We start from the raw sequence: 27,860 nt of genomic DNA, 5'->3' as shown, positions 1-27,860 counted from the left end.
ACATACCAGCCACCAGGGGGCGCCAGAGGGACAGAAACCCGTTGGAGCGGCGAAGAAACGACAACACGGCGTCACGTGACCGCCTCCGTTATTTCCTGCAGCTCGTCTGAGGTCCAGAGTTTCTTCTCGAACCCTCGACACTCTCCGGTCCACGGCTCGCTCAGACCCGCCTTCCCTCCTCACTAGAAGCTGAAGTCATGGCCACCGCCGCGGTGTCTGCTGGTCCCGGCGCGGGCACGGAGCTCGTGCGAGGACAGGCCTTCGACGTCGGGCCTCGTTACAGTAACCTGTCGTACATCGGCGAGGGAGCCTATGGTATGGTGTGGTGAGTACCTGCGTCCGTGCGTGTCCCGCGCCTGCGTCCGTGCGTGTCCCGCGCCTGCGTCCGTGCGTGTCCCGCGCCTGCGTCCGTGCGTGTCGAGCAACAGTGTCGCGGCTTCGACATGTTCGCTCGACGCTACTTTGGGTCCTCCAGGAACTCGGGTTTCCTCCCACATGCTCGAGGGATACACACGTTTATTCATCTTAGTGTACAACGTTCATAGTATTTTGTTAGTCATGTCTACCCTGACTGCACTTCACTCTTCACCGCCTTGATCTGCGTTCACTCCATTGATCCCGAAAATACTGCAACTGGATTCTTTTCCTTGTACTTCCTGCAGTACTTAATATTAGGTGTGTGTGTGTGTGTGTGTGTGTGTCAGGAAAGTGTCGAAACGATACTGTGTCAACAATACTATATATTGCAGTACTGTACATACAAGTATATATGTGTAGTATTGTCCAGTACTTGACTCTGGTGTTGTGATAGTGTAGTAACAAGTATATATGTGTAGTATTGTCCAGTACTTGACTCTGGTGTTGTGATAGTGTAGTAACGAGTATATATGTGTAGTATTGTCCAGTACTTGACTCTGGTGTTGTGATAGTGTAGTAACGAGTATATATGTGTAGTATTGTCCAGTACTTGACTCTGGTGTTGTGATAGTGTATTAACAAGTATATATGTGTAGTATTGTCCAGTACTTGACTCTGGTGTTGTGATAGTGTAGTAACAAGTATATATGTGTAGTATTGTCCAGTACTTGACTCTGGTGTTGTGATAGTGTAGTAACAAGTATATATGTGTAGTATTGTCCAGTACTTGACTCTGGTGTTGTGATAGTGTAGTAACAAGTATATATGTGTAGTATTGTCCAGTACTTGACTCTGGTGTTGTGATAGTGTAGTAACAAGTATATATGTGTAGTATTGTCCAGTACTTGACTCTGGTGTTGTGATAGTGTAGTAACAAGTATATATGTGTAGTATTGTCCAGTACTTGACTCTGGTGTTGTGATAGTGTATTAACAAGTATACATGTGTAGGATTGTCCAGTACTTGACTCTGGTGTTGTGATAGTGTAGTAACAAGTATATATGTGTAGTATTGTCCAGTACTTGACTCTGGTGTTGTGATAGTGTATTAACAAGTATACATGTGTAGGATTGTCCAGTACTTGACTCTGGTGTTGTGATAGTGTATTAACAAGTATACATGTGTAGGATTGTCCAGTACTTGACTCTGGTGTTGTGATAGTGTAGTAACAAGTATATATGTGTAGTATTGTCCAGTACTTGACTCTGGTGTTTTGATAGTGTAGTAACAAGTATTTATGTGTAGTATTGTCCAGTACTTGACTCTGGTGTTGTGATAGTGTAGTAACAAGTATATATGTGTAGTATTGTCCAGTACTTGACTCTGGTGTTGTGATAGTGTATTAACAAGTATATATGTGTAGTATTGTCCAGTACTTGACTCTGGTGTTGTGATAGTGTAGTAACAAGTATATATGTGTAGTATTGTCCAGTACTTGACTCTGGTGTTGTGATAGTGTAGTAACAAGTATATATGTGTAGTATTGTCCAGTACTTGACTCTGGTGTTGTGATAGTGTAGTAACAAATATATATGTGTAGTATTGTCCAGTACTTGACTCTGGTGTTGTGATAGTGTAGTAACAAGTATATATGTGTAGTATTGTCCAGTACTTGACTCTGGTGTTGTGATAGTGTAGTAACACGTATATATGTGTAGTATTGTCCAGTACTTGACTCTGGTGTTGTGATAGTGTAGTAACAAGTGTATATGTGTAGTATTGTCCAGTACTTGACTCTGGTGTTATGATAGTGTAGTAACAAGTATATATGTGTAGTATTGTCCAGTACTTGACTCTGGTGTTGTGATAGTGTAGTAACAAGTATATATGTGTAGTATTATCCAGTACTTGACTCTGGTGTTGTGATAGTGTAGTAACAAATATATATGTGTAGTATTGTCCAGTACTTGACTCTGGTGTTGTGATAGTGTAGTAACAAGTATATATGTGTAGTATTGTCCAGTACTTGACTCTGGTGTTGTGATAGTGTAGTAACACGTATATATGTGTAGTATTGTCCAGTACTTGACTCTGGTGTTGTGATAGTGTAGTAACAAGTATATATGTGTAGTATTGTCCAGTACTTGACTCTGGTGTTGTGATAGTGTAGTAACAAGTATATATGTGTAGTATTGTCCAGTACTTGACTCTGGTGTTGTGATAGTGTAGTAACAAGTATATATGTGTAGTATTGTCCAGTACTTGACTCTGGTGTTGTGATAGTGTAGTAACAAGTATATATGTGTAGTATTGTCCAGTACTTGACTCTGGTGTTGTGATAGTGTAGTAACAAGTATATATGTGTAGTATTGTCCAGTACTTGACTCTGGTGTTGTGATAGTGTAGTAACAAGTATATATGTGTAGTATTGTCCAGTACTTGACTCTGGTGTTGTGATACTGTAGTAACAAGTATACATGTGACTCAGAAAACAACTGTAAACATTGATCAAGTTAATCTAAGGTTGTGTTTTACTTATTTTTAATTGATTTCTTCTTGTTTTTTACTTCTTTATTTAACTGGAATGAAACGTCTTGTTGTGTCAAAACCAAACACCGTCGAGATGTTACATCATTTTAGTTGAGATTTTGATGGAAAGAAACTTCTATGTAAGAAAATATTGCCAAAAAAGTTCAATACCCAGTAAACAATGACCAAAAAATGTTTTTGACTCCTCTTGTGTTTATTCTTTTCTTTTCGTGTCACTAGTTACAGTTATTTATTATTTTATACTTCTTCGTCTTTGGGACTCTTCAGAGCTGAGCCAGAGGACAATGTTTTAATACTTTTTCGTCTTTGGTGCTCTTCAGAGCTGAGCCAGAGGACGATGTTTTAATACTTCTTCGTCTTTGGTACTCTTCAGAGCTGAGCCAGAGGACAATGTTTTAATACTTCTTCGTCTTTGGTACTCTTCAGAGCTGAGCCAGAGGACGATATTGTAATACTTCTTTTAACATGTAGAAATATTCACTTCTTGATTAATATATAAACCTTCCATGTTTCTCACACTTTAAGGTCATTTTTTCATCTATAACTTCATTCATTCTTGATTAATTTCCCTCAAATATAATTCAATCATTTACTTTAAGTGACTTTTGTTCTGAGTGTTTATTGACTGAGTTCTTCAAGAGATTTTGTGTTTCTATTGTGACTTTATTAACAAAGTAATTTCCTCCTCAAACGAGACGATTGTTAAAGTCAAATCTTCAGGTACTTCTGGTCACTGACTGTGTACATGTCTGTCGTTCTGTTCTTAGTTTGTAGTTTTACTTCACGTCTCGTGTACTTCGGACGAACACGTCAGTAGAAGCTCTGATGTTCCTCCAGACGTGGAGCGACTGTATGTCACTGGACACGTTTGTCCTGGAGTCAGACCCGTGACGGATGATGTCACGTCTCAGACAGAAGTACTTGTACTTGTACTTGTACTGCAGAGACGCAGGTTCGTTACAAACCTGAACGACGAGTCGTTTCTGGATCTTCTCGTCGACCAACGAGTCTCTGAATGTTTTCAATCGTTTGTTATTTTTCCTTCAGTATCTTCCTTCACCTCATCCATCAACATCTTCTACTTTCCTCCTTCGTGAAGTCCATGACTGTGTCTTATGACCTTGACCTTCAGAACAAAGTGTTGAACTACGACCCGGTCCTTTGACGTGGTCCATACGGTCGGTTGTCCATCAGAAGAGTTTGAAAATATCCGATCTAAAGATTCTACGATTCAACATTTATTTGATTGAAACGTTGTTTGGATCTTAATCCGACTCGACCTGGATGTGACCTTTGACCTCTTCGCCTCGTCACGACTGCTTCGCTTTGTTTGATTTAATCTCATTATTCGTCAAGTGAAATACTTGTATTTGCTTCTGTACTCGAAGTACAGAGTTTCTTAATGTAGCCATTAGCGTCAAAGTTGTGTTTTGATTGAATCGTTTCACTTTATATTCTTGATTTAAATCCAAAGTTGTTTCTCTCGTCAGTGACATGAAGATGAAAGACGACGTCGACTGATTTTTACGAGTTTTTTTTATAAGAAAATAACCCAAAAAGAGGTTAAAAACGGAGTAATCGAAGTCCAGTGGAGGCCCCGAGGTCTCCAGCACCGGCTCTGGACCAGAACATCTGCAGGAGGCGACTTCCTTCAAAAACCTGCGGCTTCAGATCTCGGAGGGAAGTGTCTTTGAAAAGCGATATATTTAGTGAAGCTGCACCTGCAGCCTCGTGACTCGTCGCTCGCCGCCTTATCTTGGTTTTGGTGTTTATGATGAAAGATAAGGTTCTGTCACTCTGGTGTTAGAACTTGATAGATTATTTGAAAATATATTAACGTATGTGGAGGTGAAACAAATACTCAATTATAAATGTAAACATTAAACCGTTTTTTTTCTGCCTCTAGTAACTAGTTAAAGGTGTTAAACTTTGACTATATTATATACTCAGTGTTTAACTTCTATGACACAAAATACTAGACAAGTTGAATTAATGTTTTAGATTTCTAATAAATATTTAAATGTATATATGGATCTTTTGTTTTTCATTTATAAAAATTAATCCATTTAACATTTTATTATAAGTAGAAATGTCATATTTTCCTTTATTTATTTAGTATTTTCCAATCCAATGTATTGACTTTTTCTTTAGTAAAATACTCGAATGACTCAAATATTCAATAATATGCATAGAAACCCCGACAAGAACTGAACTAAAATGTATCATCTTTAGCATCTTATATGTTTAATGTAGTTTTAAAATACATTATTACGCTTATAAACTGAAAATGTATATAAGATGATGTTTAGTTTAATAGAAAATCATCCAATAAATCATCTCACGCTTAGAAAGTATTCAATGTTTTTAATATATTATTCATCTTAATATAATATTTCACTGTTTTCAATTTAAACGTCGACAGTCCGAGTAGAAACGACAATAAAGTCTATTTACAATCACACTTGAATATCTATCGATGGACAGAACGATGTTCGTGAAGAACCTGTGGATGTTTGAAAGTTTTCCAGCGAAACATCCCTTGAATTGATGGCATTGATCGTCGACGCTCCACGAGCTCGTTCTTGAAATGCCACCGTGGAGCTCGTCGCCATAGCAACCCTTCTGCCTCTGACATCAGCGGCGCCACTTCACATCCCAGCCTCGCGTCTGAAGCGCCGGCGTTCGCTCCAGATGTCGTTTGCTTGATTACGACGACTTCTGGTTCATCGAGCTGCAGATTCACACGCCGCTGCTTTGTTGACGCTGACGCGACCTGATGGACGCTCACTTCCTCCCTCACTTCCTGTCACGTCAACGCTTAGCCGCCAATATGAAGTAAAAACCTGTCGACCTGATCTATAGGTTTTACTCCAGAGGTGTGTGTACAAGAACCTGCTGATATGATACGTATCACAGGGTCAATGATACCATATATCGCGATACAGTAGTAACAAGTATATATGTGTAGTATTCTGGAGTACTTGACTCTGGTGTTGTGATAGTGTAGTAACAAGTATATATGTGTAGTATTATCCAGTACTTGACTCTGGTGTTGTGATAGTGTAGTAACAAATATATATGTGTAGTATTGTCCAGTACTTGACTCTGGTGTTGTGATAGTGTAGTAACAAGTATATATGTGTAGTATTGTCCAATACTTGACTCTGGTGTTGTGATAGTGTAGTAACAAGTATATATGTGTAGTATTCTGGAGTACTTGACTCCGGTGTTGTGTTAGTGTAGTAACAAGTATATATGTGTAGTATTGTCCAATACTTGACTCTGGTGTTGTGATAGTGTAGTAACAAGTATATATGTGTAGTATTGTCCAGTACTTGACTCTGGTGTTGTGATAGTGTAGTAACAAGTATATATGTGTAGTATTGTCCAGTACTTGACTCTGGTGTTGTGATAGTCTAGTAACAAGTATATATGTGTAGTATTGTCCAGTACTTGACTCTGGTGTTGTGATAGTGTAGTAACAAGTATATATGTGTAGTATTGTCCAGTACTTGACTCTGGTGTTGTGATAGTGTAGTAACAAGTACATATGTGTAGTATTGTCCTGTACTTGACTCTGGTGTTGTAGTATTTACAGACCACATGACTCTTGACGAAGTCGTAACTACTTTCATTTGTTTTCAAACTAAAATATGTCCAAACATAAGCTCTAAAAGCTGCTAGACTCAGTGTATCCTCTCGTCCTCAGTCATTGCTAAAACATTTAGTTTGAGAGCATCACTACATGCTTATATTTAGCAATTTAACACTCAATTTATTTTTCAAACGATAATAAACTTTGGTCCTTTTTTTGCGTTAATCCAGCCAATCACTGAAGGCATCACGCAATATCAACCAATCAGAAGCGACATAAGGCGGGTCCTTCATCTCGACTCACACACAGGTCGAGTCATCGTAACTTAGCAACTACAACATACTGCTGTCAATCAATCACTTGTTCTTGTTCCTCCTGTCATGAGACACTCTTTCATTTACAACGTTTTTGCTAAACATTTAAGAAAATTCCCCAAAAATCTGTTCAGAAGCAGGAAATCAACTCTCAGCTTTCAAAATAAGAGCATCTTCTTCATGATCAGGGTCATATTTTCACCCCAAACAATTAAAGTTGCAGGTTCAAGATTCTGAATAATTAAACTTGATAACATTTGAATGTAGAATTTTGGAGAAACTGCTAAAGAATATTTGATCTGTATCTGTGAAGTAAATAAATCACGATCAATGATGGAGTCCCTTGAATCCAGTCCAGTGTGAGTCGACTACCAGTCACTCCATGACTAGTTTCCTCTAGTTTAAGTCAGCATTTAGACTAGTATAAGTCAAGAAAATAGTATTTTGATGCACATTTGAGTTGTTTTCTAACAACATTTAGTCTCAACAATGAATTTATCGCATACAAGTTTCATTGTTTGTGTTTCATCAGAAGATCTTTTTATCTTCGACTTTCTGAAGCGAAAACTGGCTCCGAAAAAAAAGTCTGGATTTTACGCCTTTGCAATCTTACGAGTGTTTCCGGATGTTTAGTCCGATCTTCGTCCGTGAGTTTCGACGCGAGTCTGAGTCACCGTCAGTCGAGTCGCACTAATGTCGGACGTCAAGAGTTTCCTCGTCAAAAATACTGAATGTCAAACGAGTATCAAAAAAGTACTTGAGATGCGAAACTATGTGAGGGTCGAGTTCACATCTGAAGACAAGGATGTTAAACTCGTGCAAGAGACAAACAACTTTTAACGCTCGGAGTCACAAAAATGTGTGTATTTACCGAACTATCTGTGAATATATTCTCAGTATTTGAGGCTCGATCTTAAAAGATCTCTTTCTTTCTTTCCGTCAAGTTTCACTGTCTTTCAAAGTCTGTTGGTTAAATACCGTCATCTTCATACGTCACTATATCAACAGATTGAGATGATGGTCAGTTGATAAGTGTGTGTACTAGATCTGAACCATATTATCACGTGTGATATGCATCGGAAACATGTGAAAATGTATAATTATTTATTGTATAAATCAATCATTTCTTAAATACACACTTCGACCAATCAGTGTCACGTTCAGTAAAGTTGTCAATTTGTACTTCTATGTCTCGTTGTTTACGTCTCCGTCTGACTGTGAACTGTGAGGCTTGTTAGGCTCGGTTGCTATGACGACGCATCTTGGTTCAGTATATCCAACGGAAGTAATACTTATGATCTAGTCAAACACTAGTGATCCAGTGAAGTAATACTAACTTATGATCTAGTCAAACTCTAGTGATCCAGTGAAGTAATACTAACTTATGATCTAGTTAAACACTAGTGATCCAGTGAAGTAATACTAACTTGTGATCTAGTCAAACACTAGTGATCCAGTGAAGTAATACTAACTTATGATCTAGTCAAACACTAGTGATCCAGTGAAGTAATACTAACTTATCATCTAGTCAAACACTAGTGATCCAGTGAAGTAATACTAACTTATGATCTAGTCAAACTCTAGTGATCCAGTGAAGTAATACTAACTTATGATCTAGTCAAACACTAGTGATCCAGTGAAGTAATACTAACTTATGATCTAGTCAAACACTAGTGATCCAGTGAAGTAATACTAACTTATGATCTAGTCAAACACTAGTGATCCAGTGAAGTAATACTAACTTCTGATCTAGTCAAACACTAGTGATCCAGTGAAGTAATACTAACTTATGATCTAGTCAAACACTAGTGATCCAGTGAAGTAATACTAACTTATGATCTAGTCAAACACTAGTGATCCAGTGAAGTAATACTAACTTATGATCTAGTCAAACACTAGTGATCCAGTGAAGTAATACTAACTTATGATCTAGTCAAACACTAGTGATCCAGTGAAGTAATACTAACTTATGATCTAGTCAAACACTAGTGATCCAGTGAAGTAATACTAACTTCTGATCTATTCAAACACTAGTGATCCAGTCACTCGTATGCTAACGAGCTAAGTTGTTAGCGTCATTTATAAAGTGTTATGTGTGCATCTTCACTGTATGCTAACGAGCTAAGTTGTTAGTGTCATTTATAAAGTGTTATGTGTGCGTCTTCACCGTATGCTAACGAGCTAAGTTGTTAGCGTCATTTATAAAGTGTTATGTGTGCGTCTTCATCGTATGCTAACGAGCTAAGTTGTTAGCGTCATTTATAAAGTGTTATGTGTGCGTCTTCACCGTATGCTAACGAGCTAAGTTGTTAGCGTCATTTATAAAGTGTTATGTGTGCGTCTTCACCGTATGCTAACGAGCTAAGTCGTTAGCGTCATTTATAAAGTGTTATGTGTGCGTCTTCACCGTATGCTAACGAGCTAAGTTGTAAGCGTCATTTATAAAGTGTTATGTGTGCGTCTTCACCGTATGCTAACGAGCTAAGTTGTTAGCGTCATTTATAAAGTGTTATGTGTGCGTCTTCACCGTATGCTAACGAGCTAAGTCGTTAGCGTCATTTATAAAGTGTTATGTGTGCGTGTACAAGGATTTATTATTGATTTGGTGATATCACGACGCGCCGGCGGCTCCTCTCTGATGTCGCTCAGTTTCACAGGAAACCGATGCAAGTCCCGCGAGACTGAGTGTTAGAAGTGATATTTTTCTACCATCATGTCGACACCGAAGCGTTGAAATAAACGAAAGGGAAATATCATCGTTTACTTCTATAAACCCCCGGACCTTCACTATAGTACTCGCTCCTGCATGCGGCTACATTTTTAGGTGAAAGAAAATATATCGCATTAATATCGAAAATCACACTTATTTCAAATATCGTGCAGCACTATTATGTACTAAAGTTAAACTTTTGATCGTTGATCATTTGCTTTTAAAGTAATAGTTCGGAGAATGAATGTTCAAAGGTTCATGAAGTGCTTCTGTGTAGTTAGTTTTGTAGTAATATTTGTTTTCAAACCTTTCAATAGTATATTTATCCTATTTTTTGGTGATAAGTTAATGTTTTTTCCTGAATCTTCTGAATTCAGTTTGTGTATTTTTAAATACTAACAAATGTGTGTGTGTGTGTGTGTGTGTGTGTGACGCCTCCACCTGAGTGTACGTCTGATCCATGAGTCGTTACGAGTGACTCGACCACACGGATCTTCTCGAGCTTTTCACCTTGAGCGCCCCCCCCCCCCCCCCCCCCCCTCCCTCCACGCTGCCATGGCAACAGGCTCCGTTGCGTAATCCTGTCTGCAGCGTAAAGCCTTGTGTTTCTCCTTGAACATGCCCCTCCCCCCCCCTCTCTTCTGCACATGCTCAGTAGGTCTGGAAACTTGAACGTCTCACCAGTCACTCATCGACCGACATCAACAGAAACCGACATCTTTCCACGTGTCGTTCCACCGCAGAGGTCGGCATAACATTCCCCGGCCAGAGTGGAAACGTTGGTGTCATGAGTCGTTACGAAGTCGTTCTTCGCTCACGTTTCTGGGCGAGTTTGTCTCGAGAAGCAAAGTCCACTCGTGGCTGATAAGAGAGAGAGGTTGAGGCGACAGGAAGTGAACTTTGAACTTCCTCTGCGTCCGTAACGGTGACCAACGGACGCGTGACGTCAAGGCTTTAAATCAAAGTTTGTTCTTGACTGCAGTGGAACCAAGTCTCGTATCGAAGATCATCCTTGAAGTTTTTATGATACTTTTAGTCCTTGTACTACAGAAATGGTTTACTAGTAAAGTACTTTTGGACTTTTTTTAGTCATTTTGCACTCATTTTTTGTTGTGTTGTCTCTGGGTCAAGGTGACCCAAAAAGCCCAAAAAAAACTGTGTTTGTGGTATCCCTTGTGTTGTCTCTGGGTCAAGGTGACCCGACGACCCGAAAACAACTGTGTTTGTGGTATCCCTTGTGTGACACGAGAGTCAATTTTTGGAGAAATGTTGCCTGAGTTTTTTCAAGAAGCGTTCAAACAGCCGAACAAATATCAAACAAGACCTTAAGTACTGGCGTGTATATTGTGTATATCCACAAGAATCTGGCGTCACGATGCGTATCACGATACAGGAAGCAGGACGACGTACATCGCGATACTGTGATAACAAAGATGTATATAAGTTTCTTATGAAGGTAGTAAAATTGTCGTTGTCGTCGTCTTCATTGTGTGTTTACTATGCGAAGGATCTATGTTTGTATTTCACGAGAGAAGAAATACAAACATTTCCTGAATCTTCTGAACAAATGAAAGTATTTCCTGATGTTCAAATGTCACTTGGAATATTTTCATGTCAAATAACATTATAGTAACAAAAGTGCTTTTGTTACGGAAACATGAATAAAATATTGTGGAGCCTTAATATAAACTTAATAATAAATAGATGTGTTTGTGAAAGTGTGTATTGACAAGAATCTTGAGGTAAATTCGTGTCACGATACATGGAAGATATCGTGATACTGTAGGAACAAGGATTTATTTTTAGTACTTCCAGAGACTCTTTTTTTTCTTTAATTCTCCATTTTGTAAAAATGTAATAATCGATAATCGTTGTCAAATATCAATATAATTTTGTGATAAAAAGAAACTTTTCGATTATAAATCGCCATTTTGATATCTTTCTATTTTATTTCTATTCTTTGCAAATTCCCTAAGGAGTCAATAAAACCCAATTCTGATTAAAATAGTTCTGAAATAATGTTCTAAAAGCAGTTTTTGATTCAATAGAAATATAAATGTTTTCTATTCGATCGTTTTTTTTATTTTACAGTAATAAACGTTTACTTTACCCCAATAATAACTTGTTTATTTCATTATTAATGTGTGTTGCAGTATTTGGTATAAAAGTGTATTCAAGTCTAAAATAATAGTTTTATTTGATGTTAAAACATTGAATTTGCATGTTGGACACGTTTTATTCTTTTACGCCAAAAAGGTGTCGCAGGTGTTAGAATCAGGCGACGGCACCGTGGACCGGACTGGATCCAGAACCGGTCCTGAAACCAGCAGCGAGGATGAGCCTGAAGCAGCTCTCGCTCGCGCTGACGGTTCCATCTCGTGTGCAACAGTTGCACAGAGACCAGCTTCCCACCCACACACACACTCACACACACACGCACACACTCTCACACACACGCACACACTCTCACACACACTCACTCACACACACACACATTCCTCGCACACAAGTGGAGAGGAAGGTCACTCATATTTCCCTCGCAGAAGGCTGGCACACTTGTGTTTACATTTCAGTCCCTACACCCACATCGCTATAGCAACCCACTTTCTTATTTGGTCCCACTATGTGGGTGTTTTCACTCGGCCTCTCGTTTGTAACGTGCACAAATAAAACCACCATTGACCGCGAGTCTCTCTCGACTGACTGGTGTTGTGTAGAATGTAGCACCGGCATGTGTTTGCTGTGGTTCGGTCGTGTCGGAACATTTGTGTTTGTTTTAAACAATCTTTGGTCGAGTCTGTGACGTTTGTGCTGAAGACGCTGAAGACGCTGAGAAGAGCTTTCTTTCTTGGCTTCATCTTTGAGGGCTCTGTGTATAATTGTCAGTTTCCAAGTCAAATTCAGAATCTGCTCTATTTTTTTTTCTTCTCATTTTAAACAACAGTTCTACTTCATGCATGCTGTGCCCTTTACAGGCTGTTGCTATGGGTTACCTTCCCAAGGAAAAGCCATAACAACAGCCTGTGTAGGGCAGAGAACACGTCCATAGAACATTTAATTTTATTTTATATCTAATAATGAAACATTAACGGTAACAAAACTTAAATCACTTGTTGCGGTTCTTGTCAATAAAAGTGAAAGACCTTGTGAAAGCTCATATTTCACACGTTTCTACTTCCTGTTTCAGTTGCATCATGAAGATCGAAGTCATGAAGCTTCTCTTTCACTGCTGGACACGTGATTTTATTTTATCTTTTATTTTACTTTTTGACGCAGACATATTTATTTTGGTCGGTCTCTTCATTTATCCTAAAGTTTTCCATCCTGGCTACGACTCTGACCAGATTATAATGATGATTATTTTGATTTAATCATGATTTTAAATAATCCCGAAGGAACCGGTTTGTACCGAAAACTGTTTTTTAATTCACAATATAATATTAAATCATTTATTTTACTGATGACTACTGTGACGTTCACTGCGGGGGGATGTGTTTCAGTGGGGACGCTTTTCACTGTGACACACATTGATAAGGAAATAAAGAAGTTATTATTGGGTTTTTTTTTTTAAAGAAAATATTCGTAATAACGCTCTTAAATTAAAGAAAAAGTGTATTACTGTAAAATGGATAATAAAAAAAACATATCTAATAGCAAACATTTATATTTCTATTGAATCAAAAACTGTTTTAGAACTTTATTGAAAAGGTTAAACTATTTTAATCAGAATTGGCTTTTATTGACTCCTTAGGGAATTTCCTAATTTCTTCACCGTATGCTAACGAGCTAAGTTGTTAGCGTCATTTATAAAGTGTTATGTGTGCGTCTTCACCGTATGCTAACGAGCTAAGTTGTTAGCGTCATTTATAAAGTGTTATGTGTGCGTCTTCACCGTATGCTAACGAGCTAAGTTGTTAGCGTCATTTATAAAGTGTTATGTGTGCGTCTTCACCGTATGTTAACAAGCTAAGTTGTTAGCGTCATTTATAAAGGGTTATGTGTGCGTCTTCACCGTATGCTAACGAGCTAAGTTGTTAGCGTCATTTATAAAGGGTTATGTGTGCGTCTTCACCGTATGCTAACGAGCTAAGTTGTTAGCGTCATTTATAAAGTGTTATGTGTGCGTCTTCACCGTATGCTAACGAGCTAAGTTATTAGCGTCATTTATAAAGTGTTATGTGTGCGTCTTCACCGTATGCTAACGAGCTAAGTTGTTAGCGTCATTTATAAAGGGTTATGTGTGCGTCTTCACCGTATGCTAACGAGCTAAGTTGTTAGCGTCATTTAGAAAGGGTTATGTGTGCGTCTTCACCGTATGCTAACGAGCTAAGTTGTTAGCATCATTTATAAAGGGTTATGTGTGTGTGTACAAGGATTTATTATTGATTTGGTGATATCACGACGCGCCGGCGGCTCCTCTCTGATGTCGCTCAGTTTGGCAGGAAACGGATGATGTAGTGCGCCCCCTGATGGTCGAACCAGTGCATCGACGCCATCATTTAAACGTAATAATAAATCAAAGGTCATTAGGTCCGACATCATCTGCGATTGACTCGGACTAGATCATCTCTCGTCCCACAAAAGTATCTTTTAATCTCACGGACCCGCGGCTGGTTTGAAAAAACTTTATCGACACGTTTGTATCGGCGAGCGCCTGAAATAACATGGACTCTCGTGGAAGTGAGTCACAGAAGCAGCGCTCGTGTCCACTCGTTGTTTTGATGACACGGAGTTTCAGGAGGATCCGAGGTTTATTCCTGGACACGTAGAAGTGGACATGTTGGCGTGGAGCAGTTCTTCTGGCCGTGACGAAGATCTCGCCATGTTTGCGGAACGATCCGTCACGATGAAACTCTCCGGAACATTCCGCTGATGCGGAAAAACATCGTCTCGGGAGTGTTTAGTAAACACTTTCCAAGTTTCCCAGAAGGATTATTGTCAGAGAGATGAGATCTGCTGACTCAGAGGAACCTTCTGGGGGGTCAGACCTGTGTCTGGATCCACTTCCTGTTCTTTATCTTCATGATCATCATGAATATTCCATGTGGTCGTTAACTTTGAATACATTTGTTTCTTTGAAGAGATTCTTTGTTCATGTTACTCATCATTTGTATTTTATTCTAATGTTTATTTTCTTACACAAACCCGTCCCTCGCTTTAATGTATTTGTTAAATTAATTCACTGTAAAATAACCTTTAAATACAGTTTTCTGTTGATATTCCAACATGTTGAGATTAAATGACACATTTCTTTCTCTACTGCCTTCATTCCCTGCAGTAATAATGTACAAACGATAGAATAAATGAGGGGGAAAGATATAAACTGACGTCACGTTACATCATTTCATTCCTTTCTGAACGTGCTCGGTTGATCGTGCGCCCCCTGGTGGCCAGGAGGCAGAACGACATTCAACAGTTTATTCAACGTTCATGATCTTCATGATCTTCATGATCTTCATGAGGCTAATGATGTTCATGATGTTCATGATCTTCATGATCTTCATGATCTTCATGAGGCTAATGATGTTCATGATCTTCATGATCTTCATGATCTTCATGAGGCTAATGATGTTCATGATCTTCATGATCTTCATGATCTTCATGAGGCTAATGATGTTCATGATCTTCATGATCTTCATGAGGCTAATGATGTTCATGATCTTCATGATCTTCATGATCTTCATGAGGCTAATGATGTTCATGATCTTCATGATCTTCATGATCTTCATGAGGCTAATGATCTTCATGATCTTCATGATCTTCATGATCTTCATGAGGCTAATGATCTTCATGATCTTCATGAGGCTAATGATGTTCATGATGTTCATGATGTTCATGATGTTCATGATCTTCATGAGGCTAATGATGTTCATGATCTTCATGAGGCTAATGATCTTCATGATCTTCATGAGGCTAATGATCTTCATGATCTTCATGATCTTCATGAGGCTAATGATGTTCATGATCTTCATGAGGCTAATGATCTTCATGATCTTCATGAGGCTAATGATGTTCATGATCTTCATGATCTTCATGAGGCTAATGATGTTCATGATCTTCATGATCTTCATGATCTTCATGAGGCTAATGATGTTCATGATCTTCATGATGTTCATGATGTTCATGATCTTCATGAGGCTAATGATGTTCATGATCTTCATGAGGCTAATGATCTTCATGATCTTCATGAGGCTAATGATCTTCATGATCTTCATGAGGCTAATGATGTTCATGATCTTCATGAGGCTAATGATGTTCATGATCTTCATGAGGCTAATGATCTTCATGATCTTCATGATCTTCATGAGGCTAATGAAGGCAGAAGCTCGTGGTCAGCAGAGTTTTAATTTTCCCATCCATTAGAAGATGCTGAGCAGTCGAGGGTTCGATTCCTTCAGGATCATCTTGACAGAAAAACGCTGACACAGACTTTATTAAAAATTGCAGATTTAGCTTTTTATTGATTCATTTTCTGTCTTTTTGAAGAAGATAGATTTAAGATTTTCTTCGTTTTGGTGACATTAGTTTTGCACAAACAGGAAGTAAATTGTATTTACTGAACGACTCACAGAAATGACTAACGAGATGTTTTTGTTCAAAAGGTGTATTTGTTGCTTGTGAGTCAGCCAGGTGCATTGTGGGTAGACGGTTGGTTTAACTAAGTAGTGTAGTGGACGGGGTGTGTAGCAGCAAAATAGGACTTTGTCCTTGTGTAGTAACGTCTGTGTGTGTAGATGTGTGTCCAGGTGTGTTTTTGTGTGACAGGAACAACAATCAATCATTAAACATTCAAAGGTTTATCTTCTCAACACGGTCTTCTCCCGCAGCTCGGCCTACGACCGCGACAACAAGATCCGCGTGGCCATCAAGAAGATCAGCCCCTTCGAGCACCAGACCTACTGCCAGCGAACGCTGCGCGAGATCAAGATCCTGCTGCGCTTCAAGCACGAGAACATCATCGGCATCAACGACATCATCCGCACGCCCACCATCGACCAGATGAAGGACGTGTATCCTTCGCCGCGTGACCCCGAGTTCTGGGGGCTTTATTCGTGGAGAACTCCAGCGTCTAGATGTTACAAACACCTTCTACACCTTAATAATCAATAGAACAGAAATTAACAACTTTTTAAAGGCATCTAAACATGTAACTTTTGGCCCCTTTTTTCTATGGTTAATATTTTTTATATAATTGAATTAATAACTGGAATTTCATTTATAATTTATTTGGTTCCATCTTGGCAGACAAATCCAATCGAGCACAGATGCACTCGCTGTAGCTCTTTAAGTCACGTGTGTTTAGTTAGTAGTAGTTATTAGTTTATTATTATTAGTTTAAAGCTGAATGATTACACTTGCTCTCATGAAGCATGTTCTTCTATGTGGTCACGTGATCGTCTGCTCGTCGCCTGATTGGCTGAAGTTCCTTCCAGTAGCTTCACTGATTTGTTATTGTTTTGAAAATATACGATTTTTATTTATTATTAATTAGTTCAAATAAACAAAATTTAACCTTTTAATATAAAAATCATTGAATTAAATTATGCAAAGAATAATAATTCAATGCTTAAAAACCCAAACATTTCAATTAAAAATAAAATAAATCCACATTAGATATTTTGCGTGTGTGTAGTTGTGTGTTCGTTGTAATCACACAACATGAAACGATCGCACACTTCTGCTCCGTGTGTGTAGTTGTGTGTTCATTGTAATCACACAACATGAAGCGATCGCACACTTCTGCTCCGTGTGTGTAGTTGTGTGTTCATTGTAATCACACAACATGAAGCGATCGCACACTTCTGCTCCGTGTGTGTAGTTGTGTGTTCATTGTAATCACACAACATGAAACGATCGCACACTTCTGCTCCGTGTGTGTAGTTGTGTGTTCATTGTAATCACACAACATGAAGCGATCGCACACTTCTGCTCCGTGTGTGTAGTTGTGTGTTCATTGTAATCACACAACATGAAGTGATCGCACACTTCTGCTCCGTGTGTGTAGTTGTGTGTTCATTGTAATCACACAACATGAAGCGATCGCACACTTCTGCTCCGTGTGTGTAGTTGTGTGTTCATTGTAATCACACAACATGAAACGATCGCACACTTCTGCTCCGTGTGTGTAGTTGTGTGTTCATTGTAATCACACAACATGAAGCGATCGCACACTTCTGCTCCGTGTGTGTAGTTGTGTGTTCATTGTAATCACACAACATGAAGTGATCGCACACTTCTGCTCCGTGTGTGTAGTTGTGTGTTCATTGTAATCACACAACATGAAGCGATCGCACACTTCTGCTCCGTGTGTGTAGTTGTGTGTTCATTGTAATCACACAACATGAAGCGATCGCACACTTCTGCTCCGTGTGTGTAGTTGTGTGTTCATTGTAATCACACAACATGAAGCGATCGCACACTTCTGCTCTTCGGTCGACATGTGTTGCATAATGTGTTGTGAAATGTCCGCGACTGCAGACACTTGATGACACAGAACTGAAGTCTTGACTCGACAGGAACGTTAAAGAATCTGAAGCAACTTCTCTTTGATTAACTTCAGTCGGATTTACTGTTAGATGTTAGTTTAAATAAATACACTTAAGTATCAGGTTTTTAATTTTAATGTTTTATTTACCTTTAAAACATATTTTATTTTTATATTTATGTTTCTTATTTCAATATAGTCTGTCAATTACTGGACAATACTACACATATATACTTGTTACTACACTATCACAACACCAGAGTGAAGTACTGGACAATACTACACATATATACTTGTTACTTCACTATCACAACACCAGAGTCAAGTACTGGACAATACTACACATATATACTTGTTACTACACTATCACAACACCAGAGTCAAGTACTGGACAATACTACACATATATACTTGTTACTACACTATCACAACACCAGAGTCAAGTACTGGACAATACTACACATATATACTTGTTACTACACTATCACAACACCAGAGTCAAGTACTGGACAATACTACACATATATACTTGTTACTACACTATCACAACACCAGAGTCAAGTACTGGACAATACTACACATATATACTTGTTACTACACTATCACAACACCAGAGTCAAGTACTGGACAATACTACACATATATACTTGTTACTACACTATCACAACACCAGAGTCAAGTACTGGACACTACTACACATATATACTTGTTACTACACCATCACAACACCAGAGTCAAGTACTGGACAATACTACACATATATACTTGTTACTACACCATCACAACACCAGAGTCAAGTACTGGACAATACTACACATATATACTTGTTACTACACCATCACAACACCAGAGTCAAGTACTGGACAATACTACACATATATACTTGTTACTACACCATCACAACACCAGAGTCAAGTACTGGACAATACTACACATATATACTTGTTACTACACTATCACAACACCAGAGTCAAGTACTGGACAATACTACACATGTATATTGTTACTACAGTATCACTATATATCGTGTCTTCAGGCTCTTGATAATACACACCTTGTACTACTAGGTTCTTTAACCAGCTGCAGGTACATCGTGCAGGACCTGATGGAGACGGACCTCTACAAGCTGCTGAAGACTCAACACCTGAGTAACGACCATATATGTTACTTCCTGTACCAGATCCTGCGAGGACTGAAGTACATCCACTCGGCCAACGTCCTGCACCGCGACCTGAAGCCCTCCAACCTCCTGCTCAACACCACCTGCGACCTGAAGGTGGCGCTAGAGCAACACGTGGCTCGTTGAAGGAACTCATTGGTTTCTCTGCAGATCTGTGACTTCGGTCTGGCCCGTGTGGCCGACCCGGACCACGACCACACCGGGTTCCTCACGGAGTACGTGGCCACGCGCTGGTACCGAGCCCCGGAGATCATGCTCAACTCCAAGGTGTGTTGTTGTTGTTGTTGTTGTTGTTGTTGTTGTTGTTTGATTCCATCAGTTTAAATATTGACAACAGTCTCTCCAGTGACCAGGAAGTTAAACAACGTGTTTATAACACCGCCACCTACTGTGAGAACACGTGTACTGCAGGCTCACCAGTTTCTATTTATTTCATTCATTATTGCCTTTATTTCTGCTTTTTAAAGATTAAACTCAACAACTTTTAAACAGTATTTACAATTATAATAATGAATTTACCTTTTATTTTCAAATATTCTTTCGATATCTCTACGGTTATTTTAGATACTTATTCCTCGTATGTTTTATTTGCAATATTTTGAATATATATATATATATTATATATATTCTCAGTGTTAAAATTAGGGCAAAACGTTTTTTAAATATATAAACTTATAATACTCCCTGCATATCATGAGTTGACAATAAAATACTGTCATTTGAGTTTTGAACTTTAAAAATAAAAACCTTAAATAACACAACACACCTGGAATGAACGATATGACAAATAATTATAAATTATTATGAAGTTAAAGTGCAAAAATCTAAATAAAAACCTGTCATAATAATAGAATATCTAAACAAAATCGAAAAGGAAAAGAAATAAACGCTGTAAAAAAGACACTTCGTTTCTGCTGCCCCCTAGTGTCGAGTCTGCGTAATCGTTTCTTGCGCTTATATTTTTATTTTTTATTTGATTCAGTCGCTTTATCTACAATTTAAAACATGATTATTATTTAATGTCATCTTTCCTAACATTTCTCAAATATTTATCTTGTTTTTCCTTCTTCATCTTTATCGTTAAAACATTCTTTATTTAGTTGTTCGACTAAAATCCTAAATATTGTTGCAGGACATTTTACATTTCATCCATTTTCTCCATTGATTGAGTTGATTGACGTTGATTGACAGCTGCTCTGTCCTGCAGGGCTACACCAAGTCCATCGACATCTGGTCCGTGGGCTGCATCCTGGCTGAGATGCTCTCCAACAGACCCATCTTCCCCGGGAAGCACTACCTGGACCAGCTCAACCACATCCTGGGTAGATTGACACGCGTGACGCTCACATGGTTCTGATGTGTTGTTGTTGTTTACTGTGGTCACGTGGTTCTGATGTGTTGTTGTTGTTTACTGTGGTCACGTGGTTCTGATGTGTTGTTGTTGTTTACTGTGGTCACGTGGTTCTGATGTGTTGTTGTTGTTTACTGTGGTCACGTGGTTCTGATGTGTTGTTGTTGTTTACTGTGGTCACGTGGTTCTGATATGTTGTTGTTTACTGTGGTCACGTGGTTCTGATGTGTTGTTGTTTACTGTGGTCACGTGGTTCTGATGTGTTGTTGTTGTTTACTGTGGTCACGTGGTTCTGATGTGTTGTTGTTGTTTACTGTGGTCACGTGGTTCTGATGTGTTGTTGTTTACTGTGGTCACGTGGTTCTGATGTGTTGTTGTTGTTTACTGTGGTCACGTGGTTCTGATGTGTTGTTGTTGTTTACTGTGGTCACGTGGTTCTGATGTGTTGTTGTTGTTTACTGTGGTCACGTGGTTCTGATGTGTTGTTGTTTACTGTGGTCACGTGGTTCTGATGTGTTGTTGTTGTTTACTGTGGTCACGTGGTTCTGATGTGTTGTTGTTGTTTACTGTGGTCACGTGGTTCTGATGTGTTGTTGTTTACTGTGGTCACGTGGTTCTGATGTGTTGTTGTTGTTTACTGTGGTCACGTGGTTCTGATGTGTTGTTGTTGTTTACTGTGGTCACGTGGTTCTGATGTGTTGTTGTTGTTTACTGTGGTCACGTGGTTCTGATGTGTTGTTGTTTACTGTGGTCACGTGGTTCTGATGTGTTGTTGTTGTTTACTGTGGTCACGTGGTTCTGATGTGTTGTTGTTGTTTACTGTGGTCACGTGGTTCTGATGTGTTGTTGTTGTTTACTGTGGTCACGTGGTTCTGATGTGTTGTTGTTGTTTACTGTGGTCACGTGGTTCTGATGTGTTGTTGTTTACTGTGGTCACGTGGTTCTGATGTGTTGTTGTTGTTTACTGTGGTCACGTGGTTCTGATGTGTTGTTGTTTACTGTGGTCACGTGGTTCTGATGTGTTGTTGTTGTTTACTGTGGTCACGTGGTTCTGATGTGTTGTTGTTGTTTACTGTGGTCACGTGGTTCTGATGTGTTGTTGTTTACTGTGGACACGTGGTTCTGATGTGTTGTTGTTTACTGTGGTCACGTGGTTCTGATGTGTTGTTGTTTACTGTGGTCACGTGGTTCTGATGTGTTGTTGTTTACTGTGGACACGTGGTTCTGATGTGTTGTTGTTTACTGTGGTCACGTGGTTCTGATGTGTTGTTGTTTACTGTGGTCACGTGGTTCTGATGTGTTGTTGTTGTTTACTGTGGTCACGTGGTTCTGATGTGTTGTTGTTGTTTACTGTGGTCACGTGGTTCTGATGTGTTGTTGTTGTTTACTGTGGTCACGTGGTTCTGATGTGTTGTTGTTGTTTACTGTGGTCACGTGGTTCTGATGTGTTGTTGTTGTTTACTGTGGTCACGTGGTTCTGATGTGTTGTTGTTGTTTACTGTGGTCACGTGGTTCTGATGTGTTGTTGTTGTTTACTGTGGTCACGTGGTTCTGATGTGTTGTTGTTGTTTACTGTGGTCACGTGGTTCTGATGTGTTGTTGTTGTTTACTGTGGTCACGTGGTTCTGGTTCTGATGTGTTGTTGTTGTTTACTGTGGTCACGTGGTTCTGATGTGTTGTTGTTGTTTACTGTGGTCACGTGGTTCTGATGTGTTGTTGTTGTTTACTGTGGTCACGTGGTTCTGATGTGTTGTTGTTGTTTACTGTGGTCACGTGGTTCTGGTTCTGATGTGTTGTTGTTGTTTACTGTGGTCACGTGGTTCTGATGTGTTGTTGTTGTTTACTGTGGTCACGTGGTTCTGATGTGTTGTTGTTGTTTACTGTGGTCACGTGGTTCTGATGTGTTGTTGTTGTTTACTGTGGTCACGTGGTTCTGGTTCTGATGTGTTGTTGTTGTTTACTGTGGTCACGTGGTTCTGGTTCTGACGTGTTGTTGTTGTTGTTGTCAGGGATCCTGGGGTCTCCCTCTCAGGAGGACCTCAACTGCATCATCAACATCAAGGCCAGGAACTACTTGCTGTCGCTGCCGCTTCGCTGCAAAGTTCCCTGGAACCGCCTGTTCCCCAACGCTGACCCCAAAGGTTAGAGACCCGTTTTATTATTATTATATATCAGTTTTATTATTATTATATATCAGTTTTATTATTATATATCAGTTTTATTATTATATATCAGTTTTATTATTATTATATATCAGTTTTATTATTATTATATATCAGTTTTATTAATATTATATATCAGTTTTATTATTATTATATATCAGTTTTATTATTATTATATATCAGTTTTATTATTATATATCAGTTTTATTATTATTATATATCGGTTTTATTATTATATATCAGTTTTATTATTATTATATATCGGTTTTATTATTATTATATATCAGTTTTATTATTATTATATATCAGTTTTATTATTATATATCAGTTTTATTATTATTATATATCGGTTTTATTATTATATATCAGTTTTATTATTATTATATATCAGTTTTATTAATATTATATATCAGTTTTATTAATATTATATATCAGTTTTATTATTATTATATATCAGTTTTATTATTATATATCAGTTTTATTATTATTATATATCGGTTTTATTATTATATATCAGTTTTATTATTATTATTATATATCGGTTTTATTATTATTATATATCAGTTTTATTATTATTATTATATATCAGTTTTATTATTATTATTATATATCAGTTTTATTATTATTATTATAAAGCGGTTTTATTATTATTATATATCGGTTTTATTATTATTATATATCGGTTTTATTATTATTATTATATATCGGTTTTATTATTATTATATATCGGTTTTATTATTATTATATATCGGTTTTATTATTATTATTATATATCAGTTTTATTATTATTATTATATATCAATTTTATTATTATTATATATCAATTTTATTATTATTATTATATATCGGTTTTATTATTATTATTATATATCAGTTTTATTATTATTATTATATATCAGTTTTATTATTATTATTATATATCAGTTTTATTATTATATATCAGTTTTATTATTATTATATATCAGTTTTATTAATATTATTATATATCAGTTTTATTATTATATATCAGTTTTATTATTATATATCAGTTTTATTATTATTATATATCAGTTTTATTATTATTATATATCAGTTTTATTAATATTATTATATATCAGTTTTATTATTATATATCAGTTTTATTATTATTATATATCAGTTTTATTATTATTATATATCAGTTTTATTATTATTATATATCAGTTTTATTAATATTATTATATATCAGTTTTATTATTATTATATATCAGTGATGTTATGTTTAGAGAGAAGTCGAGCTTTAGTGTCATCGTTGTGGTCATAGTGTGTGTAGATAGTGTGTGTTGATAGTGTGTGTAGATAGTGTGTAATGTTTCCTGATATTTATTATAATTATAATAATTATTATTATAATAACTATTATAATTATTATAGTTATAACTATAATTATAACAATAATGATTCATCAACAATTACAACAATATTACAGTCAAAACCATAACAATAATTATAACAATAATGATAACATAAAACAAGAATAATGTTACTAACGATTATAACAATAATAATATCACAGATAAAACATGATAATAATAACAATAATAAAAGCAACAGTTGTAACAATACTAACTATAATAATAATCAAACAATAAGAATTATAACAACTACAATTATTACAATAATAACTAATGAAGACAATAACTATAATAATAGGATAATAACTATAATAAAGACAATAATAACAACAATAATAGCAAAAACAGTTATTACTATAATAACTATAATAATGACAATAGAATTTACAATAATGACAAAAATCACATAATAATGACAATCATTACAATAATGTTTCTGTTAATAAGTTAAGTTAAGTTAATGTTGTTTTCCTTGATTTACCTCATTTTTATAAATAATTGACGCAAACTATTTAAAAACTTTTTTCTTATTTAATCACATAAATGTTTCTTTACTTATGTTGTTAAAAGTTTACTCTTGATTTCAACTAAAAAATATTAAATTATTATGTCTTTGAGTTTTGAAGAAAAATAGTATATATATATATAATATAATATTATATTATATTAACAGTTTATTTATTGAACTTTTATTGTTTTGATCTCAATATTTCTCTTATTTCAGGTTAAAACTTCTTTATGAAGTTATTGAGCAAAATAAAATCTTATTATTGTTTGAATATTAATAATGTTTTTAATGTTTGTGTCTTTGTTGTGTTTTTACTTTTGACCTCCATTCGTTGAACTTGTTTGTGTCTCTTCAGCTCTGGACCTGCTGGACAAGATGTTGACCTTTAACCCCCACAAGAGGATCGAGGTGGAGGAGGCTCTGGCTCACCCCTACCTGGAGCAGTACTACGACCCCACGGACGAGGTCTGACCCTGAAGGTTGTGGGTTCGAGTCCCGGCGCTGACGTTGTGTTGTTGTTGTTGTTGTTGTTGTGCAGCCTGTGGCTGAAGCTCCGTTCAAGTTCGACATGGAACTGGACGACCTTCCTAAAGAGAAGCTGAAGGAGCTGATCTTCGAGGAGACCGCTCGCTTCCAGCTCAGGTGTTAACTGGCAGGTGAGGCGGCCATCTTGGATCATCTACACACACACACACACACACACTTGCATGCACACTGACACAAATACACGTACTTTACAAACACATACTTTATACACACAAACATGTAAACACACAACACTAACACACACACATGGATGCACTTGCACATACTTTACATACACACACACACACTGTACATGTACAAACGCACACATACACACACACACAAACATACGTGCACACACACACATCCATGCACACACACACTTGCATGCACACTGAGACAAATACACATACTTTACAAACACATACTTTATAAACACATGTAAACACACAACACTAACACACACACATGGATGCATTTGCACATACTTTACATTCATACACACACACACTGTACATGTACAAACACACACATACACATGTGTTCACACAAACATACATGCTCACACACACACCAACATGCATACATTTACTCACACACGTGCACAAACACACATACTTTATACACACAAATATTGTATATACGCATATAGACACAAACACATGCACACACATGGATGTACACACACATATATATAAATATATATATATATATTTGTGTGTGTGTGTATATATATATATATATATATATATATATATATATATACTATACTACTGATATATTGATGTTTGTTCTAATCAAGTGTGTGTGGGTGTGTGTGTGTGTGTGTGTGTGTGTGTGTGTGTGTGTGTGTGTGTGTGTGTGTGTGTGTCTCCAGCAGTATCTCCTCCTCTCGCCTCCACACGATGTTGCCGTGACCTTCAGATCCGTCTTCACTTCTAGTCGTCTTTGCTCAGGAACGTCAGGATCAATCACTGTCACTCCGAGGTTCATGTGTGTGTGTGTGTGTGTGTGTGTGTGTGTGTGCGTGTGTGTGTGTGTGTCTGTTGTGCGGGGGGTTGTTTGAAGCCAACACAAACGTGACTGACGTCTGGTTCGTCCAGTTTCTTTGCCCTCAAACAAGACCGACTCTCCTCGCCGTGTTCGTCGACTCCATCTTAGACGCCTGCGGATGACGTCACCGAAGTGCGCCCCCGTGTGGCCTAAACGACGATTGACATATTGAGTTGCTTTGATTCAAACGATAAATTCTGAGCTTTTGACGATTAAAAAAACACATTATTTCGGTGTTTTTCGTCGGATTCCAACAATTTTGAGTGAAGCGTTAAATCTGTTCTTTCTCTCGCCGCGGATCCGTCGCCTCGTCACCAGAACCTGCTCGACTGTTAAGAAGCTCCGCAAACAAAGACGAGCGCGACGTTCAAGTGCCACACGAGCCGCCGGCTCTTCCTCCTCTTCTTCGCCTCCATCACTTCCTGGTCACGTGGTGCTTTTCCTCTCCTCCTCCGTCGTCATGCCGACCGCCATCCCCTTGTCGTCGTCGTTGCTAAAAAGGAGAATAACCATATAAACGCTGATCCTTTTTGTTTTTTACTTCAAACTCCGATTTGTTCTCGATCCGCTCGATTCGTGCTCAAATTTCCCGCCAAGATTGTCGATGGACGACTGTTGACTGAAGCGCTTCTGAAACCAACGATGAATTAAAGTGAAAGATTTATTTTACAAAAAGAGTCTTTTACGAGTTAAGCCAAGGTCGAAGTCAAGGTCGTTTTTTTAACCTCTGTGGGCGGAGCTTAAGTTTTTCTTTTCCTATCAAACCTCTGAACGAGTCTTTGCACTTTAAGAGTTGAATCTTGACTTAAATTGATTTTGATTTCAGAGAAATTTAGCCTTTTGATCAAAATAATTTTCCCTTTTCCTTACCTTGAAGGTAAAGACGGTCCTCGGTTCGAAGCGTTAACTTTAACCGAGTTTAAAATTGATTTTCACCTGTTTCTTGATCTCAGGAGACGTTTGGGAGTCGAAGGTAAAAAACGCTCAAATTGCTGCTATTTTGCCCAAATTCTTGTCTGATTTTTTTGGTGAAGGATCCTTGAAACGACGGTTGAACATCAAAAGTACAAAAGTACAAAAGTACAAAAGTATAAAAGTACAAAAGTATAAAAGTACAAAAGTACAAAAGGGTCTTGGGTTCTGCTCTCAGAGGTTAAACTCGTCCGCGTATATATATTGAAAACAGATTTTATTTTAACTAAAGTGCACGCCGGCTCCTGATTGGCTGCGAACACCCGCGAGTATTACCTGCACTTGCTTTCACAGCACGAGGGGGGGTTCGAATCTCGAGGTGCCTGCCCGGGCCGGCCTGTAGATAGTCTGGGGGGGTGAGGGGGGGTGAGGGGGGGTCGTTGTAAGATAAGCTTCTGCCAAGTTCTCTGTGCAAACCTGTTGTTCGTGCCTTTAAGATAGTCTTGATATCAAGAGACGTTGACGTGCAGCTTTCGTTTCGTCGGGAATCGGTTGTAATCGCAGTATTTTCGCTCTTTTTGAAAACAATCAAGCCAGAGTTGGGGGTGTGGGGGGTCAGGGGGGTCAGGGGGGGTCGACTTAATCCAGATCTGTACATTTCCAACGACTCGTCGCCACAGCTGTGATTCGTGACTGTATTAAAAAAAAGAAACATTTCTATTTTTTCTCCCTTCACCTCTTTTTTCTCTCTGGATGTTTTCGTGCAGATATTTTTATTGTAAATG

The 27,860-nt window shown here is 37.8% G+C and overlaps 1 protein-coding gene across 2 annotated transcripts; it reads left to right on the top strand.

Moving 5' to 3' along the window:
- Positions 1-71: 71 nt before the first annotated feature.
- mapk1 (mitogen-activated protein kinase 1) lies at positions 72-26,151 on the top strand. 2 transcript variants are annotated; one of them, XM_087813232.1, is made up of 9 exons: positions 72-325; positions 16,354-16,536; positions 19,098-19,287; positions 19,342-19,458; positions 20,399-20,513; positions 22,552-22,683; positions 24,941-25,050; positions 25,124-25,241; positions 25,991-26,151. In XM_087813232.1, exons 1-8 carry the CDS (start codon positions 198-200, stop codon positions 25,232-25,234), a joined length of 1,086 nt encoding a protein of 361 aa, XP_087669358.1. In that variant the 5' UTR covers positions 72-197; the 3' UTR covers positions 25,235-25,241; positions 25,991-26,151. The 2 variants fall into 2 exon arrangements, with proteins under 2 accessions (XP_087669358.1, XP_087669367.1); XM_087813241.1 differs by having other exon boundaries at positions 25,988-26,151.
- The last annotated feature ends 1,709 nt before the right edge of the window (positions 26,152-27,860 follow it).

The sequence above is a fragment of the Callionymus lyra genome, chromosome 1 (assembly GCF_982586985.1).
Source record: "Callionymus lyra chromosome 1, fCalLyr1.hap1.1, whole genome shotgun sequence".
Taxonomy (NCBI): Eukaryota; Metazoa; Chordata; class Actinopteri; order Syngnathiformes; family Callionymidae; genus Callionymus; species Callionymus lyra.
The sequence above is the reverse complement of the archived record's forward strand: the minus strand, read 5'-3'. Positions and strand labels throughout refer to the sequence as shown.